Source organism: Melanaphis sacchari, unplaced genomic scaffold, assembly GCF_002803265.2.
Source record: "Melanaphis sacchari strain LSU unplaced genomic scaffold, SCAv2.0 Contig7_pilon_pilon, whole genome shotgun sequence".
Classification (NCBI taxonomy): Eukaryota; Metazoa; Arthropoda; class Insecta; order Hemiptera; family Aphididae; genus Melanaphis; species Melanaphis sacchari.
Window position 1 is genome coordinate 4,551,469 of NW_020271560.1, and position 20,630 is coordinate 4,572,098.

Sequence of the window (20,630 nt, forward strand, 5' to 3'; positions counted from 1 at the left end):
GCGCGTGTGCTCTACGGTTCAACTATTATTGTTATTATTTTTAAATTCGTCACCGGTTATGATATTTTTTTCTCTTAACGATCAATCACTACGATTTATGCAACTCTTCTCGTCCGTATACGATAGTACCGGGTGATCGATCGTGAAACGGCGGTGATATCGGCGCATGGGGCGGTATACTACCTATATACACACATACACTCACATTTAATATATATATATACAAAAATCGATTTTCGACCCTTGAAAAAGTTTACGGGGGAAATCCGCGTGATACGTGCACACACTCACTTGCGCACGCACTTGCACACAAACGCATATTATACGTAACACGTATAATATATAGCTATAAAACACTTAAATACCTATGTTTTTATATATATATATACATGTATATATCCATCCTGGTTGTTATGTATTTATAGTAAAACGAAAGCGGTACAATTTACGTATCTAACCTACAATGCCGTCTCGTATATATAGTAATACTCAGTAGTCAGTTGCAGGTCATCGATGGCGATATTTGGCAACTACGGGTAACCGCGTCGGTAGTCTTGGTAGTGGTAGTATAAGTCAATGGTAATAGTAGTATTGACTAGTAACTGTAGTAATTTCATTAGTTGTACATAGTAGTCGAGAGCTGGTGCGTTCCCAAATCAACGCGTAAATACGTTACGTAATCGTTGGTCCACGTGGTTCACGGGGCACGGCGAAATCGATATTATCGGTCATACAGTATACTATAATGTTATATAATAATTATTATTGTATATGTGTCGAGTAAGCCACGCCGGGTGTATACATTTATATAAAAATAAATATAACAGGGGCTTTACTCACATCCGCCACCGAGTCGACGGCCTGCGCAGACAGCGCGCCGAAGCGGTGAGCTCGGTCAGATGAAAGCCGCCACCCGAGTCCACACGCGTAATGAACGTTATCGTCGTCGTCGTTCTACGACAACGACGACGATGAATCCAGCCTGTATACAGGCCACACAGGGTAGGGTGTAATAACGTAATATTATAATGATTTAGTTATGGAGTAACCGTTACGCGTTTACGATATCGATTTGAACGTGTTATATATGCAATGTTATAACCCTCGTACCCTATATTGTATATAAATGTGGTATTTAACATATTATACCCACAGCGGTACGCAGCAGACTTAAAAGTTATCAGAGCCGACCGTTTTTACCACCCGTCACGTCTGAACGACATAGGCGCACCTGCCCCAATACTCCTGCACCTCTTATATTACTCGAGGGCATTGCAGACATAGGATACAAAATTAATCATCTTAACCCTTTGGGTCTCTGAGCATTCACCCATAAAACTGTAAAATGTTTAAGTACTTAATAATGATTTTTTTTTTTTCTATATTCAAATGTAGATTTTTAAAGTTTCAGTCCTCTGTCGATAGCGTACCTACATTATACTATGTAGAATATTGTAACGTAAAACGCGCACTTTAATACGCATACATATAAACCTAGGTCTAATAGATGATAATCAGAGCTGTATAATAATTAGATCGTATGTAGCGTACAACTATCGGTGTGTATGTGTGTGTGTGTGTGCGAGAAAGAGAGAGAGAACAGCGACAAATAAAAAACAAAAAAAAATTCATGATTCAAAAACATAATAATTATCTGCCAGTTTTATCGCACTCTTCTAAGTGTATTTTAAATAGAATAAATGATGTGTGTGTAAAAGTCACAAGGTACCTAGCAAAACAATATTACGAGTATAATATACTTACGTGGCATATCACACGAATCATGGAAAAATAGTAAACGTAAGCGTAAAACAGTGCATAACGTAGTTATACTTCTATACATAATGCACACGTTTACGGTACCTATACACTAAACCTATATATATATTTAATATACATATCACATATAAGTTATTATAATCTTTAAGCGGGCGGCGTAGCCTCGTTCAGTCACTCCCGTCCTATACTTTGGAGGTAGGTGTTCGTGTTGAGGGAGTTGTGGGCGCGGGCGCAATGCAAGAGAAATTAAAACAGCCGCCACCCCGATATATAAGGTTATACACGCGTAATGACGGTGGCGGAGGACACGAAACCACACCACACTTTAGCTATAAAAAAAAAAAATTATACATACATAAAGTGTATTGTAAAGACGAACTGTGCAATAAAATATACACTAAATTCGCTTCGTTCCTTTTAAAAGTATATATATATATATATATATATATATATAATATGACCTAATTCCGCGTGCTTATTGAACGAATAATGCAGTTTTATTGCACTGAAGGTTCAAACTTTCGACTCGTAGACCGCGCGATTTCATGTTACAATAACTGTACACCTTCGTTTGTTGTAATTTATTATAATATAGCATATATATGTAGGTAACGTGTACTACAGTTCATACACGATGTAAAAAAAAAACAGTTCGCTTTCACTGCTGTCTCGAACGAAATTATGCATATAATATATCTATAAATCCAAATTGATTACTTCCTAGAGTATGCGCTGTATAATATGTAATATTATACCGAGATAACGTGAACGTTTTTAGTGAAAAAACGCTTAGATGATTCGATTATAAAATATTTATGTATAGTGAGTGTTCTGTATACTAAAAATATATACATACCTATTTGTTGATACCAAGCAATGATAAATCGTATTTCGTGTTCGTAATGTGTAACCTTTATTTACAACTAAAACCCGGAAACACATGAAATAAAAACTAGTCACATATCATGTTGATTATGCCTTAACAATATTTAAAAATAATTTTCAGTTTTTTTTTTTCTTTATTTAAACAATATTTTCTATATCCAATAAACTAAAATATATTAGAATATTATATATAACAAAAATATAATATATCCTAACAAAAATTAGGAAATATTTATATTTAGCAAATTTTACAATTTAAGAAATAATAAAATGAAACACAAATGTTAAAATGTGTCATGTGAATATCTGATAAGCTATGGTTTAAAAAACGCATGGCCTATCTATATATTTTTCGGACCATTTCATAAAAAATTTTATCTCAAAAGCTATCCCGCCCTACTGAATGGCAATATCTGATAACTGTTAAGGTATACTTTATTTTTGTTAACATTAATTTAAATTTATTATTGCTTTTGTGTAAACCTATTTATTTAATATACTACATGTGTTATAAATTATTTAATGAAAATGATAAGAAAAAATTAACTTAAAATGTCTCTACAGTTGTAAAATACAAACAAAGTATAATAAATTTAAAAATAAGTGCTTAAAATGTTTTCAGTTAATACCGAATAGACATTCTATAATCTAGATGTACCTAAATAAATATTGAATCATAGCTAAGTATCATATAAATACCAATTTAGTTCGATTGATTCATAAATTTTATAGGTATGCACCTAATGATCAGTGGCGTAGCAAGAGTTTTTAAAGGGGAAGAGGAAAAAAAGGAAGTTTAATATTTAATTATACATTTTTATGTATTCGTGTATTATATTAATATTATATTTTTTTTACATATTTACGAAGTGCTTATTACAGAATGCATGGTTAAAATTTTAAAAGATAAAAAGTAAACATAAACAAAATTAATCATCGGATCATTCATGAACTAATAAAGAATATATCATTATCATTATTACGCTTTTATTATAAACTATAATAGAGAATTTATGAAACATTTCGATTCAAAAGATTATTAATAAAACGTATTAATTTGATAATACTTTATTATACTCATTTTTGTTAAAAAAAATTTCAAGATAGTAAAATATATATTGAAGATAATATTATACCTTTTTCTAACATATTGACAATGTTGTACTTATGTTGAAGTAAAAAGTTTAAATAATATTTTATTAAATTTATTCTTACATGACTTATGCAAAGTAACTATGTAGAAGTTCACTTGGGAAATAACCATTTCTATATGAAATATGTAAAGTTATTTAAAATGTAACTTGTATAATCGTATACTCGTATACATCATTAAATTATTTACAGATACTTTCATACAGATTAGTACTAAACAAGACTCATTATATGTGGAGCATAAGGAATACAAAATATATGATATTTGCTATTAAAAGGTTAAAAAATAAATAAATAATCTAATAATTTAGTGATTAGTAGATTTTAGGTATTGGTTTCATTAACTCAGGTTATTATAAAATAATTTATCGATATAACTTCAGTGATTTATTAACTATTTTAACTTTTTAAATACTACTAATTGACAATTAATAATTGCCACTTTAGTATCAAATAAACTAAAAAAAAAAAAATTACACTTTACAGTTTTGACCAACACGTTAAAAATAAAAAATGATAATCAATTAAATAATGTCTATGCTACTTATAATTTACAAACTATTGAATTTTGAATTTTTGTAACAATTAAATTATAACTTATAAATACTTTTAACTACGAGTATGACATTTTGCATAACTTAAGTATTTTAATTAAAATGTCCTTGAAAATATATGCCAAAATAAACTAAAATAGTAAAATGATTGCTTCCTAATTATATAAAGCATATAATGAATAAAATGTATTGCATTTAGTTTGAGATAAAATATATCACATAATTAATACACTCAATTATTTGCTAAAACAGTTTTATAAATTAAACATATTTTAATAAATCTTATCAAAATCTGAACTGAAAAAATTTATTAAATAAACAGTGCACATGCATTTTTGATATCTTTAAATAACTTTAAACATAACACTTATGGAAGTTAATGATTTTTAATGGATAAACAAAAATTTATCACAAATAAATCCCCTCTCCAAAAAAAAAAAACAAAAACTAGAATAATTTCAAATTAAATAGTACAAAAAGTATTAAAATTGTATTATCAATACAGTGTTTATAAATATATATATACATTTTAATACATATTTTAGAATAGTTCAGATGTGTTAAAAACAAATGTACAATTTAAAATAGCACATAAACTTATTTTAGTATATGCTCATTAATCATCTACTGTGGTATATAAATATCAACAACATTAAACTTATAATTTTTTTCATTTTTCCACAAGGTTTACCTGAAAATTATATAATTCATTTGGTGGCTATAAGACAATACTAATTTTTCTTTCATTTTCATCAAACTTAAAGTTCAAAAAATTATCTATATTTTTCATTGGTATTTTACGATGTTTTTAATTTTTTTCGCGTATGAACAAATTATGATCATTTATGCATTGTAATATATTACACAATCATAACTCGCTTAAAAATTAAAACACCGTAAAATCTCGATGACAAACACGCACGTAGTTCCTCAATTTAAAATTTGATAATATGGTTAAATTCGTTCTAACAAAACCTACATTTAATATGCATGTTAAACATATATGTGTGAATAATGATTAGTGGTTTTTAGTTATAAAATATCATTCTACTTAGAAAAATTACAGACTAATCAATAATGAAAGCGGTTATTTCGAGATTTTTATAGGACTTGTGTACAACAATAACCTATCAATAAAAATATACAAAAAAATAAATATAACTAAAAATTGTAACACCTATACAAAAAAAAAAAAAAAAAAAAGTAATAGAAATATAAACCAAGAACTAGATGGAAAGACTGTAGAAAAAAATAAAAACGGGTTGATGGAAATGCAACAACTGACGGAACTTTAGACTGAAAAAATGGAAAAATCTTACTATTGAGATCACAGGTCTTTAATAGACCATTGAGTAGTTTAAAAGAAAAAAAATAAGAATAAGAAGAACAACTATGAAAATATTAAATTATTCAATTGTTCTAACGATATATTATATTTTTAATTTTAATTATTTTCTACGCAGACTTTTAAATCTTTAAATTTTTAACAGTCAACCAACTCTCAACAGTCATTAGAATAAAAATAATGAAAAAAATATTAATAATGTTTAACCTACATCGTATCTTGGAATATTGTGCAATTAACTTTGTAGAGCTGCTCTCAATAATTGTAAATAACTTCACACTAACATAAAGCGTTTTGGTCCATTCCGCCAACTTATTAGGTCTCTATAAAATGTGTTTATAATTGATTTTCTCTACTATATATATACCATGTATAACGTATGTATTTTACATTAATATACACACGCAAAAACATGCATTTACAAACATATATCTAATTACAATGTTCAATGACAGCCTTCATCATTAGGATTGAATTAAATTTGCTACAAAATTGATAACATCTACGTATATGGAATAGTCAAAACTATTGACTATACAACTATATTATATACTGTATTATATAAAATAAATAAATAATATAATAAAATCACAAAATTATGTTGCATTTATCCATAAGGAAAAAAATGACATCTACTAAAAGTAAACAAACTAATAAAATTAAGTAGGGTACATAAAAGTGTCTATTTACTTACGATTTTCTTTCTGTTATACAATCTATGTATAAATAATAATCAATATTTAATAGAGTATCATTTTTTTTTTTTTTTTTTTAATAAAAGAAGAAAAGTTCAAAGAAATGTATTATATAATGATGGAACTTTTCAAATAAAAAATATATTTTATTCTTTCAAACTTAAATTCTATGTAATTTAATAAGTAGCAATTTTTAGTAAAAGGAGTTAGTAAAACGGAGACAGCGTATATGCAACTAATATGCGTATATAATGTCCTCGAACATAATGAAAAACTGTAAACTTTTTAATAATGTAATACAATAATTAATAACGTACAATACTTTATTGCATTTATAGAATTTTAAATAATAGTTTAAACATTTAAAATTTAGAATTTGTATTCAAAAATAGTAATATATTTTAATAGATTATAGAATTTATTTATTTCATCACTATATCTAATTCGCAAAAATACTAGCGTGGATAATTAACGATTCTAACATTTCTAACTGATAATAAATAATTTGCATGTAAATTCATTCAACCAGTACGATTTTTAAGTTTTGACCTGTTAAATAAACATAAACTCAACCGATATTATATTTTGATTAATTTTATTTGTGTTAATTTTATTTTGAAATTCGAAATTAATGACTATATCTATAAATATTAATACTACTAATCGGTCCACTAACGCCAAATAACAAGTTTTAAAATATAAATTTAGATTTAACATCATCTACGTTATTTTATATTATTATTTCGGAGAATAGTGAGTACAAAACATTTTATATAGTCCATATACTTTATGTAGAAATTATTATCAAAACATTTATACTATTCTAAAACGCTTGAGAAAATGTAATTTGATTGACTTTTTGAAACCATTAATTTCAATTATATTATGGTCAAGCAATTTGCATAATATTATTTCATGTATTTTAACAACTATTCTCAGTTATAATATAAGCATAATAAATACTATTTTATCTCCTAATATTAGCGTAACACCACGCATATCTAAATCTAATGTATAAATATTTTATTATTTTAAGAAACCAACATAAGTTTTCACTGTACATGTTAAAATAATTTAACCAATTTTTTTTTTTTGCGTAATAATTACTAATATGCGAAATGCAGTCATTCGTGATTCTTGAAATAATTATAAATAATTAAATATATTAAGTACTTATACACATATATACGATATATATAATAAACGACAATCTTAGGTCCATTTTCTAATGGACTTTTTCTTTTAAACACCATTATACAATCAAAATTATTAATATTAAAGTTATCAGTTATTTACTATCTGTTTATAAATTAGTATTTTATTTAACTATCACACATTATGAAAATATTTAATTAAAAACGTGTAATTTTTGCTATCAGAAAACAACATTCTAAATTTTTAATTTTTTTTTTTAATAATACTTTTAATTTTTATTTGTCTTATTGAAAAAATAATAACTGTCTAAAATTTGATTTAAATAAACTACAATGGTCAATGGCCATCGATATTTCATACTTTTCGATATTTTGACTGTTGAAATTTTAATCTGTCGACGTTTCACACCACACCCGTATTTTTCTGAGATATACTTAGGATATTTTAGTGTTTAGATAGAAATAGGTATAGTATGTATAGGCACCAACTAATATAATATAATTTTACTTTGATGTAGTAGCGGCACCACCGGTCAAGATATTATGTACTTAGATTTTTAAATATTAATTGAAATATGATATTTCGACGTTTGTGCTTTACTTAAACACTGTGTAACACTATACTGTTTGATACAATTAAAAGATGACCTATAAAAAAAAAAAAATTAATTAAATATTATTAAGTCAGGGTATACATATCCAAATGGGTTGTCCAGTTGCGGTTTATTTTTCAATATGAATTTTTTTTAACTGGTCCAAACGTAGTACTTTCCCTGCTCTTACTTTATATTTTTTACCGACAGCAATGATTTACGGTTACCGGTTACTCTATAAAAAAAAAAGAATAAGTTTTTATATTCTCATAAATGCGATCGTACCCATGGGACCATGTATATACACATATATACTTAGATACTGCAAACCAGTATTAATATTGTTTCATCTTTCATACCATATAAATATCGTACAGCTTCTCTCGCCAAATTACAATGTCAAAGGCACTTCTATTATAATAATAAAATGCATAAATAGCACTTTTGTCACTTTCTCGCGTCAAGAGCCGAGACATAAACTGCTTAGCTGTAGTAACTACATATTAGTTATATATTATAAGCCTTAAAGTATGATATGTTATTTCTATCTACCTAACACATAATGTATTCTGTTTAATAATAATGGTATTACTAATTTTCTAGTGTACGATGTATAATACTTGCTATTTTGAAAGTTCATTAGAACACTAAACAAGAATGGAAATTTGGCAGGCCTATCGTGAATTAAGCGAGTATTCATGGTACGAATTTCATGAAATTCTAACAAAGTAAACGTTTATGAAATAATATACACAATGTGCCTATAAATCCAATGTTATTATAACACCTATACGTGTTTATATTAATCATGGTCGATTAAAAGCCAATATCGCGAGTTATATATAGGTACTTATGAATTAGTACGTATACAATAATTGGATAGATATACAATATTATACACAACACACGTGTTATTAATCATGCATAATTATATGTATAAATATAATAATACTATACAGCACACCCTCGTAGCGTCCAAAGTTAATGGTTAGCAAATCGATTTTGAAATGAACTATTCGTTCTCTCTTTGATAATCGTCATTCTCTAACACGTTTATAATAATATATGTACGGTAAAAAGCTTGCCATATACATAGCTGATGGATATAATAAATAGCTATATTTTATGTATATATATATACATACATAAATATATAGGTTAAAGCGTTCGTGCGTTGATCTTAATCACGTGTACTTTTAATATTATTTTTTACTATGCATGGGCTAATACAATACATGCTACAAAAATATAACATTATATCCATCGAGTAGATAATTAACAAAAAAAAGTGTGATTTTTGCGATAAAATAATTAGAAACAGCGTCATGATCACATAGTATTGAATAAATTTACAACACGAAACGAAATGTACATAAATCATATCGTTATAGGTTTATGGTGTCGTCCAACTCGGTAAAATATTTTTGGTGCTTACAAAAATATGTCGACGGTTGATGACGTACCGGCGGCTATGTGTTCGTTTTTCGACCATCTGTGCGGTCCGTTCTTCGCGGCGTTTCGCATTTTGGGCGTCTGTCCGTACACGAGAAATTCAAACGGTACTACATCAAAAGTATAATATCGTAAATATAAATATTTTTTTAACCTGCTTTATAATTAGATTAAATTATTTCAAAATTATTGTCTGTAATCGGCAGTAGACCATGCTGACGAGATATCGGGACTTTTCCGGTGGACCGCAGCGTACATCGTGTGCTTACAATAAATTATTAGGCAGTCCTGCTTACGGTTATAAAGAAAAATATTGATTTTGAAGACGTTATTGACGCTGTTAAAAATAAAGGCGATTTATTATACAAAAAAATATAAAAACTATGTAGATTTTTTATCTTTTTAATTTAATATTATCTTCTATTTTTATTAAGTGGGAAATACGAATTATTTTGCTTTATTACCACTAATTTGAGGGCAATGTGGTCTTAAAACTTCAAATAAATATCCACTAATACTTTCAAAAAATCACTAAGTACATCCATGAATTCGAAGATCGGTCAAATATTTTTCCCAAGCAGAATTGTTTGTTTTTATAATCCACCACTGAAGATTTTTCATTGTCGTGGTTCGTGACACGCATTTCGTCATAACAAATTAGCCCGAATTCCCTTGTCTACACATATCGTTAATACATTACATTATAAACTATTCGTATGCATGCATGCTTTGTCTATGAACCGATATCGGATTGTTGGCGGTTCGCCGCGGTACCGACGATTTAAATCATTTTACATAATTGCATTCAACGCGTGAGTACTGCACCGTTTTAACTATAGATCTATACATATTGTATATACCATAATAAATATTGCTAACACTGCATTCTACTATTATTGCCGTGGCTAACGTTTGTATATACAGCGGCGCTGTTTCCATTATAATAATATTGTGTAGTGTGCAGCGTTTACTGTTATTATTATCATCGTCATCGTCGTTACTATTATTATTACCATCGTTGTTGTACATATTATTATTATTATTATTATTATTACACAACCATGTACTCTTCGTGCATTTACTATTTTTCTTCGAAGACTAATATTTAATAGGTAGTGGCTTTCGAAACGATGACAAGCCACGCGAAGCGTTTCTGCGAATAATGTATTTTTTTTAATACTCTAATTTAGTTTTTATATCTAACACATGTTTTCCTTGTAAAAAAACAAATCAAGAGGATGACAAATATAAAAATACAAATTAAAAAAGATAATACCACTACAAACTGCACCGTATACAATATCACTCTCACATCAGGCGTCATCGTGCACTGCCTGCTAAGCTGGCCAATATTATTAAAAAAATATGATATCGGTACTTATTATATCTTATTCATTTTTACTATACTACCGTGTGTAGTTTAAGTTAATAAATTAATGTTTTTTAAGAATTATACATAATAACGAGTACACTGCAAACTATAGGTACGTTCCCTGCCTCTCTCCGCGGAATTTTGCTTCATATGTGTGCAGGCAATTACTTATAATCCAGACATTGGATATGGATGTCCGTGTCTATTTGTTTGAAAAACACCTATTTCAGCTCTCCAAAAATAAAACGAAAACACCGATATATATTTTAAATCTGATATTGAGCCAATATTTTGTTTTAAAATTTTATATTTTTGATGTACTCACGTGCATGAAATTGTTCCTGCTATGCCAAGATATTTGCACCAAAATTTTATCAAAATTTTTCAAGAAATTAGCAAATCTCTTCAATCTTTGTATAAAAAAATTGCAAATTTAAAATTAAAATTAAAATTCGACAATTGACCAATCGCGTTCGAACCTTCAAAGAAAAAATGTATATAAATTATTTTATAGAAAAAACAATTAATAATAATAAAAAGATAATCTTTATGTGGCACAATGACGTTTGTGCTAATCACAATCGTAAGTCATAGTTCAAATCGTTAAAACGCGCTATTAAACAATTATAAAAATTGACAATTAAAATCTCAAAAAGAAAAAAGAAGTCTAAAGCCACGTCAAGACCTGAAGTATAACACATTTACCGGAAATATATGCTAACATTCGATTATGTAACCAATCACGACGGGAAATCAAAAACATTGTAGGAAATGCATGTTTCACGTGCGCATCTGAACGCGGTCTAACGCGATCTAAAAATTTCATTCTTGGTTGTTTATATTTTAAATCTCATCGCCTGCTTGCTACACATTATATAGGTATGTAGACACAGTTGACTTCCGTATCAAACTTCACTGCATATTACTGTATGGTATATAAATCTGTGCATACATAATATTTACTAGGTATACTTACTACCATGGTATATTATCGTGTATAATGCAGTCTATATAATAGGCTTTAAAGTAAAAAATATCATATTAAACTGTTACGTGAACAGACGACCTTTACTGCGACTATATAGGTCTAGTAACGAATTAAAAATGACCTGCAAACATGTATAATTTTTGGCACTGACAACTAAGAAACTGCAGAAATTACTGGCCCGCCGCCACTTAATATCTTTGCTCCCGCAGGCGTCTTCCACAAGAGGATCGTGTCCGCGTCCTCCGTGTACACGTTATTCTCGGGTGCAGCGTTCGGATACGCAACCTTTGTGGCGATCAAGACGCTGTCTGGACAACCACCTCCCATAGCCATGTCCAACTTCAATCACATACTTTTGAAGTTCGGCTACGCCACGTTGATCGCGCCGTCCGCCATCGTGCCCGTCATCATGTGGTTCGAGACGACCAAGCTCCAAGCGTATTTGCACGAGTGGCAACTGTTCCAAGTAAGCCGGCGCCATTCAGAGGCGCATATTATTATTATTATTAGTATTATTATTATTATTACTATTATTATTGATGTTGTTTTTCCGTACGCACGTTATCACGTTTTTTAATTTTCAATAAACTTATTTTTATACTATAATACATGTACCTATTGTATTCGACAACCCTGCGGGAGAGTGGACCACCTACACTCGTCAAACTAAAAATAATCTATAAATATCTCTGTCTCAAACGACTAAAAGGGATAGACAGTTTAATATATTTAATCCTATCGTCATATACTCAATAGATCCTTAGAAAATACAATTTTAACGTCATAATAGATATTATATTTTCATTATATCGTTGAAACGTCTCTCAATTTTTTCATTGGACGCGAATGAAAATGAAAGTATAGGTTATTCTTCTTAATAACGCTAATTCTTGCGCTACAATTCAAATCACTTGATTTAACGTTTTCAATTCACATTATGATATAAGCAGCAATCTTCTATAGATTTTAAATCCACCAAAATTCATTGATAAACGACTTATATATCCTTTCAATTCTTAGAAATTCTATTTTCACTGACTGAAATGAAAATGGTTTTATGATCTTCTAAATTAATCCTCTATAGAATCATTCCCGAGCTAAGGATTACAATGAGTATAGCTTTTTAATCACGCCGTTTTAATAATGTTTTTATTCTCTATCCCAAACATTCGTATATTTTATATATTTATAAAAATTAAAATAGATATATATATATATATATACAATATAAATATATATGTTATAATCTAATTTCCATTCATGTATTTTTTAATGAAAATGTGTCATTTCAGATTTAAATATTGTTGTAAATGTTCAGTAAGTTATGTATTTAAATTATTTCTACCTAATAATTTGCAAGTAATATAGATATCAAGTAGGTTCATTTTGAATACTACTAATAATATTTTAAAATTTAATATTACATACATCTATATAAATGAATTATTTATTATTATGCACCAACAAAATATGTTCGTGACAAATTAATTATCTAATTTTTTTATATTGTGTTACACTCATTACGCGCCACTAATTTTTATTACATATAATAGAAAAGGCTAATTTAAATATTTAAACAATTTTAAATGATGCTTAACTAATTAAGTAAAAATATAAACTATTCAATTAGAACTGAAAAATCATAAATTGTTATTCGAATTATAAGTAGTAACTAGTAAGTACACTGAATAGTTAATCATAATATTATTCTTATTCAACTATTTGAAAAAAAAAACAAATCTATGACGAAATTTAATGGTTCGAGAAACCTTTATGGTTTATACTTAGAACTCATATAACATAATATTCGAAAATTGTTTATTTTTTAATAGTAAAGTTTAAAGTCTACAAATAATGTATTTACTACCCTCATAGTTTTTGTCTTAGTCATACAAATATTTATAGATAAAAGGATTTTATACTTAAATATTTAAATGTTGTACGTAGAATAGATTCACGTGGTTTTACATTATTGACTTAACATTAACCTATAACCATTTAAACTTTTTAAATGTCAAGTAAACAGTAAAAAAAACGAATCTATCAATAAAACCAGTTGTAAACTTATAATGTTTTATTATTTTTTTTTTATCATAAATAATATATTATATCGGATATCTTTACCTCTATATATAATGAAGTACTTCTGCTAAATTTTCCTCTCATCAAAAACATCACATGTAAAATGATTTCTCCACTATAATATTTAATGTTTAGGTCACTTCGTTTATTTTTTACTAAGGGTTTTTTCTAAATTGACATAATAACATTATAAAAATATAATATTATAAATTATTGAACATAGCAGGATTAGCTACTGTGGCATTTGGAATTTTTAACTAAAGTCACTGCAAATGTAAGATATCATCATCAACAACTAAGTGACAAGTCTATACCACAAGACATTTTATAAATTGCGGCGTATAAATTTCTTTTCGTTTTAAAAATAACTCTCTTATGTAATATTATCACTTTAATGATGACTATATCTTTTGAATCGTACGAATATGATTTTTATGTGAATAATGTTTATTATTATCATAGGCTATATTAAAATATATACAAACAGTATACACTATATTAATATATTATAAACATTAATATTAACTATCGTTGTGGAAATTGAAAAAATAACAACATAAAATGAATATTTTAATTTTTACAAATTACAAATGAATTTAACTACATTACAAAATTAATGGAAATTAATTCTAAATGCTCGATAATAAACGCGAACAAAATATTATTTTTTTGGTTTAGTAGATTTTTTTTTAAAATTTATTCAAATGTATTCATAAAAAAAAGCATTAAGTACACACAGATAATTTACTTTACAAGCGAATATCTATTTACCTCTTTAAGCAAATTTATTATTCCTGCGCACATTATAAACATAAATAAAATTATCGATTACATTATTAGGTGTGACAAATCAAATTATGACATTATAATATAATGACAAAAATTCACTTTTGACCAAATAAAAAAAAAACGTACTGAAAAATTGTATAAATGTACAATATATTTTATGTAATAATTATATCAACACAGGATTGAATGTATTTTGCAAAATATAATACTGAAAACAGTAGCTCTATAAGTATTTTAACATAAACATTTAAAACATTAAAGTATTTACTATGTTTGATAATAAATATTAAGTACGTCAGCCGTAGGTATAAGTAATCTTTATAAACTTTTGGCTTAAAGTATGTAATATTTATATTTCAACCATACGATTTGCAATATTAGAATATTATATGTTTATATACTGTCCTGTTTGATTAACGATTATTGCTGTTATTACTTTTTAATTTTATCTTCGTTTCAGGACAATTATAACAGAGTGGTCGGTAAATCGAATAGTATTGCCATGATCGCGATCGTCAAAAAACGGGTGAATAGGATTTATCGATCGATACTTGTGTTCTTGTCGATCACAGTAGTTGCGATCTCGTGGTCGTCATCGACCATAAGCGACGTATATGTACTCTTTTGCACGATAAGAAGTGTTTCGATCATGGTTTTCATCGTGGGATTTTGGTTCGTAGGTGCAATTGCAATTGAGGCGACAATCGATGGTTACAAGAAAAAATTACAAACGGTAAAAATTACAGACAACACCTTATAAAATGTCCGATGATTTATCGATTACAGATTTTTATGAATAGAAAACACGCTTTTGAGTTTCGTGAAAAATAATATTATGGCCCCTAAATGAAAAATATATTATGTATTAGGTACTATAAAACTTTTTTAACTTTATCAATTGTAATGTTTTTTTTTTTTTAATTACTTGTGACCTATACCGTATAAAGTATACTTATACCAGCCATGCCGCCATAGTATTAACTAATTAAGTCAATATATTTTTATTATCGATTAGAAGTTAGGTATTCCTCTATAAATTTATTTTACCAGAGTACAAATTAATGTGATTTGGTGATCGTATTATAAAATGCATATATGTATTATAGTTATACAGAATGTTTCCGAAAAGAATGTGATCAATATTATAAATGTACTCACTGTGATGGTCCAATGAAGATTTATACCTTTTTTAAAATATCAGGGTTTATTCAAATTATTCTTAGAATATTATCTTAAATTTAAAAATAAACGCTCGAATTTCTTTAGTTTTTTTTTTTTTTTGTGTTAAGTTTTCATAAAAATTGAAATGTGACATCGTTTTTGAACTTTTCACGCGTTATTACGCTCGAGTCGCTGACTTAAAAAAAAAAGTGGTGTCACGCATCGACCTGTGTGAGAACTCTAAAAGATAATACAGGTGAAATTTATTTATTATCATTTATTTTAACAAACACGATTAATAATAATGTTTTACGTTTCAAACTAATACAAATAATGAAACAATAATAAAATTATAAGGTTAACAGATTTTTAAATAATCACATTTGTTGCCATGAATTTAAATATTTTAGTCTTTAGGTGTTCAATAAAATATTTACGTAATTTCATAATTTAAAGATAAAAAAATTAACTATTTGTTTATTTATACTGAAATTCGAGTTTTTTTGGTTATGACAGTAACATGGTTATTTTGACTCGAAAAGATAAACATTTTATTTTGTACTTGTTATTAGTGTAATATAATATTTTTATCGTTAATATTGAATTCACCATACTTCATATATAAACAACATGTCAACATTAGTTGTCTTTATTAAAGACTTAAACCAACACTTGCTGCTTTTGAACAACATTCTCAATTTATTTTTAAAATTAAGGTTTTTGTTTAAATTGTATATAATGAAGTACACGCATGTTGAGATGTGGTAAGGTTAAGTGCACCGAAGTTGACGCGAGTCACATACTCACATTAAATAAATAAATAACTCTTTTAAATAAGAAATGATTTTCAAACTTAAGTGTATTTGATTATGGTCATTTTAAAACGTAAAACACTGTGTTAATTAAATATGTATGACTTTGTGTATCACTACTAGATGTAAATGACAACAAACAAATTTCACCTCTGTTTGTCTTGTAAAGTCTCAAACAAATCGATGTCCTTCACCTCTTTTTTTTAGATGGCGATACGAAAAACGCGTGACTAGTTCAAAAACGATGTCATGCCTCAATTCGCATGTGAATTTTGCATAAAATTCAATGCGAGTGTTTATGTTTACACTGAAGATAATGCTCAACGAATACATTTGAATTAGTCCAGATTTTGTATATAGTAAAAAACATTTCATTGCGCCGCCACAGTGGGTTCGCTATTATATACTTATTGACCTCGTTCATTTCAGAAATATCCTGTAAATAGCTGCTATTATACATTATATTATTATAGTGGAATTTCACTTTTTTACGTGTAGGCGCGAGGGTTTGATACCTGTGTAGTTTTTTGGAGATGTTTTGTGATAAAAATAAAATAAAATGTAAATACGAATAAATAGAAAAACAAGGGGAAAAGTGGGCGGGTAGCTGGGTTTGAACCCGGAAAACCACCCACAACACCACGAATACGGGCCATTGCTGGTATATGTCATGTCGGCTTCCATAAAATATATAGTATATACACACTGTGTAGGTTATTCGCTCTATCTATTTATTTCACCCGGACCCGTCTCGTCGTCCCTACAATGACCTATAATACGGCTTCGAATGAACACAATGCAAATGGAATACGCATGAAGGAATAGACCATGTAATAATATAATATAGGTACCAACGTGGCTACGTCGTTTGCACAGACGTATATACAATAATATGACATATTATTATTTGTGTAGTGTGTTATTCGACGACGCACCATATTACGTGGTTCCGTAACAATATACAACGCTATAGCGAATATATATATATATATATATACTAAACTTTATTAAAGTGCCTGACGATTATAAATTATAACAATACAGCGTGTTTCGCTTGAAAATAATACAATGTCTAACATCCAATATTTCAACCGAAATGGCTGTAGATTAAAATGAGAATTTTTGATGGACTGCAAAGAAAACGCTAAAACACACGCATTTCAAGCCGACTCTCAAAACGTTTACCGCATCGGTTTGTACAGACGAGCTATGAAACTTATATTTTTTTTTGAACGGCAGCACGTACTAATACATTATAAATTATCAAACCCAGATAGCCCTCTTTTCGAACAACTCTTATATTTCATAAACTGATTTTCTGTCTCGAAAAATATGACTTGAGCGTACATCAATTTTAAGTTTTCTGTTGAAATGAACTAGGATCGCGGTTTTTTGTAACGCGTAGAGAAATATTTGACTTTGTTTTATGCGAAATAAAATGATTACTAAAAACAATGAAACAGGACAGAACAAACAGAAGATCCGATGATGATGAGGGCGCGTGAAACTGTATAATAATCAATGATCAATAATAAATACCTACCTATCGACTATAACGACTATGCTTATTAGTAAAACCTCGTGGCTCATGGCCCTGGAAAAAATTTTACTCGCAAAACGGCTGGTATTGAACTTTTTATTTTTTTTCAAATGTGTCCAAAACATTTCTTTAGACAATTTGAACGACTAATTAAAATAACGTTTTAGTTTTTTGTCGACGTCGTTACTATTATAATTTCTAGATAAAAATAAGAATATTTTACTCGACACGCGTAAAATGATAATTTATTTAAACGTGACCGAGAATCTGCCAGATTTCAATAGGCTATCACTGCGTTCGAGCCCATCTCGTACAAACACAGTGACAAGAAAATTGTGGAAAATACACGCGTTACAATATACCTATATCTAGTTAAATCCACTCGGAGAACGTTTTTAAAAGTACTTGTGTTCGTGTATTGACGAAATCGACGAATAGAGACCATTCGGGTACATCATAATAATACACACGATGTAAAGGTCGCCTTGTACGCAGTGGTACCCCCCCCCCTCTCCACCTCCGCCCCATTGATTTTTATTTAATCATTTTATTATTTTAATCATTTGAAATCCATATTTTGATTGACCTTTTTTTTTTGCATTCCGTGTTCTGACCCGCTACAGTTTTGTTTTATACATCCCTGGTATATACCAGGGTAAGTATAAACTTTAACCCGCATCCCCCGCCGCCCATTCAAAAATTCAATTCTGCAGGCTACGCCACTGCTTGTACGTCTGTAAGTACGCAAAAAACCGATTCAAACACGATTTCACCTGACCCCACACGCAGGCGTGTACTCCATTCATTTATCGTGATGATTGTTCGGCCATCGTACAGCTCGCACGCCGTTATATTATAATAATATATTATAATAGTACTTGGCTATCTAATCGTTTAAAATAATATGATCGTAACGTTTCAGGACTTGGACGGGCGCCACAGTTTCGGATTCGGCGCCCGCTCGATCGAAGACTACCGCCTGCTGTGGCTGCAGTTGAGCCGGCTGGTGCACGGGGTCGGCGATTACATGTCGGCCACGGTGACGTTTTGCATATTTCACACGACCGTGTTGGTCGTCTTGAGCGTGTACGCGGTGGCCGTGTGGGGCGCGACGCTCGTCAGACTGCGCCGGTACGAGGCGCTCGCGTCCGCCTCGGTGGCGCTCGTCTGCAACGCCACGTCCCTGTACGTGTACTGCGATTGCGGTTACAGCCAGACCAGAAAAGTCGGTTACCGCTTACCATGACAATAATAATTGTTAACACTACGCCTAACGGCGCGTTATTCTCGCACGGACCATATATAAATAACAATAATAACAATAACAATAATAACAATAATAATAATAATAATAATAATAATACGTGGTATGGAGAGACACCTACCTAGACGTCATGAAATTTTGTGCGCCTGTACCTCCGGCGACTGCAGAAAATCCATATAGACCTCGATCGCTCTCGAACATCATCTTGGGCGATTATCGATGTACGCGCGAGCACGATTTCTTCGCTTTTAAGGCGGTTTTCGCACGCCGTGTAAAATCGTTTATACACAAGACCCTGCCGCTGTTGGATCGCGTCGGTTAGGTTCGTTATAGATACTGCTGTGGGCGGTGGACGGTGGGCTGCTCGCATACGTTACCGGTATATGGTTGCGGAAAAACGATGTACCTATTGAATAATATTGATGTCGGAGACACATCGTCAAGAGTAAGACTGATGATCTGTTAGGTAAAATATTACGTATGTGAAAAATAATAATAATAAAACGATGTATACCCACATTTCATTTGATGTTGTTGTACTCGGTTTTTATTAAGTACAAGATATGAGTTATTATTTATTTAATAGTTATACGTATACTAATTCTAGGACGACGAGGGACAATGCGTGTTTTGTACACGAGTTCGAAATACGCGCATGCATTTATACCCTAAAAAAAAAAAAAATCACTAAATACGCCCTCAGAACGAAACGAATCATTTAAATTCCGGTAAAATAGTAACTAAGTTTTTCCTAATCGAATTTTATCCGTGCACATAGTCCATTGGTCCGCCACTAGGCACACCGCACACGTACCACGTATTCACGTTGTCATAAGTGTATAAACAAAATATTTAGACATTTTCCACCTACACACGACATTAAGCGTGTCTATACATTATACCTTGATAAATGACGTATTATATCGTGTAACAGTGTGTATATTGTATAAATACGAGCTTATGACCTTAAGTCGGTGCTGGGAAAAATGTATTGAAAAACTCGTGTCGGGACT

General features: G+C 29.5%; 1 protein-coding gene across 1 annotated transcript; it reads left to right on the plus strand.

Moving 5' to 3' along the window:
- Positions 1-9,598: 9,598 nt before the first annotated feature.
- Positions 9,599-19,599, plus strand: LOC112601616 (gustatory and odorant receptor 63a). Its single transcript, XM_025349321.1, has 4 exons — positions 9,599-9,716; positions 12,179-12,435; positions 15,301-15,573; positions 19,276-19,599. Exons 1-4 carry the CDS (start codon positions 9,599-9,601, stop codon positions 19,597-19,599), a joined length of 972 nt encoding a protein of 323 aa, XP_025205106.1.
- Positions 19,600-20,630: the final 1,031 nt, after the last annotated feature.

Excerpts from the sequence above, each read along its gene's own strand:
- LOC112601616 (XM_025349321.1), top strand. The coding sequence starts at position 9,599 with ATGTCGACGGTTGATGACGTACCGGCGGCTATGTGTTCGTTTTTCGAC. Across the intron at positions 9,717-12,178 it reads GTACACGAGAAATTCAAACG|GCGTCTTCCACAAGAGGATC; the intron begins GTACTACATCAA and ends TTGCTCCCGCAG. Across the intron at positions 15,574-19,275 it reads ACAAGAAAAAATTACAAACG|GACTTGGACGGGCGCCACAG; the intron begins GTAAAAATTACA and ends GTAACGTTTCAG.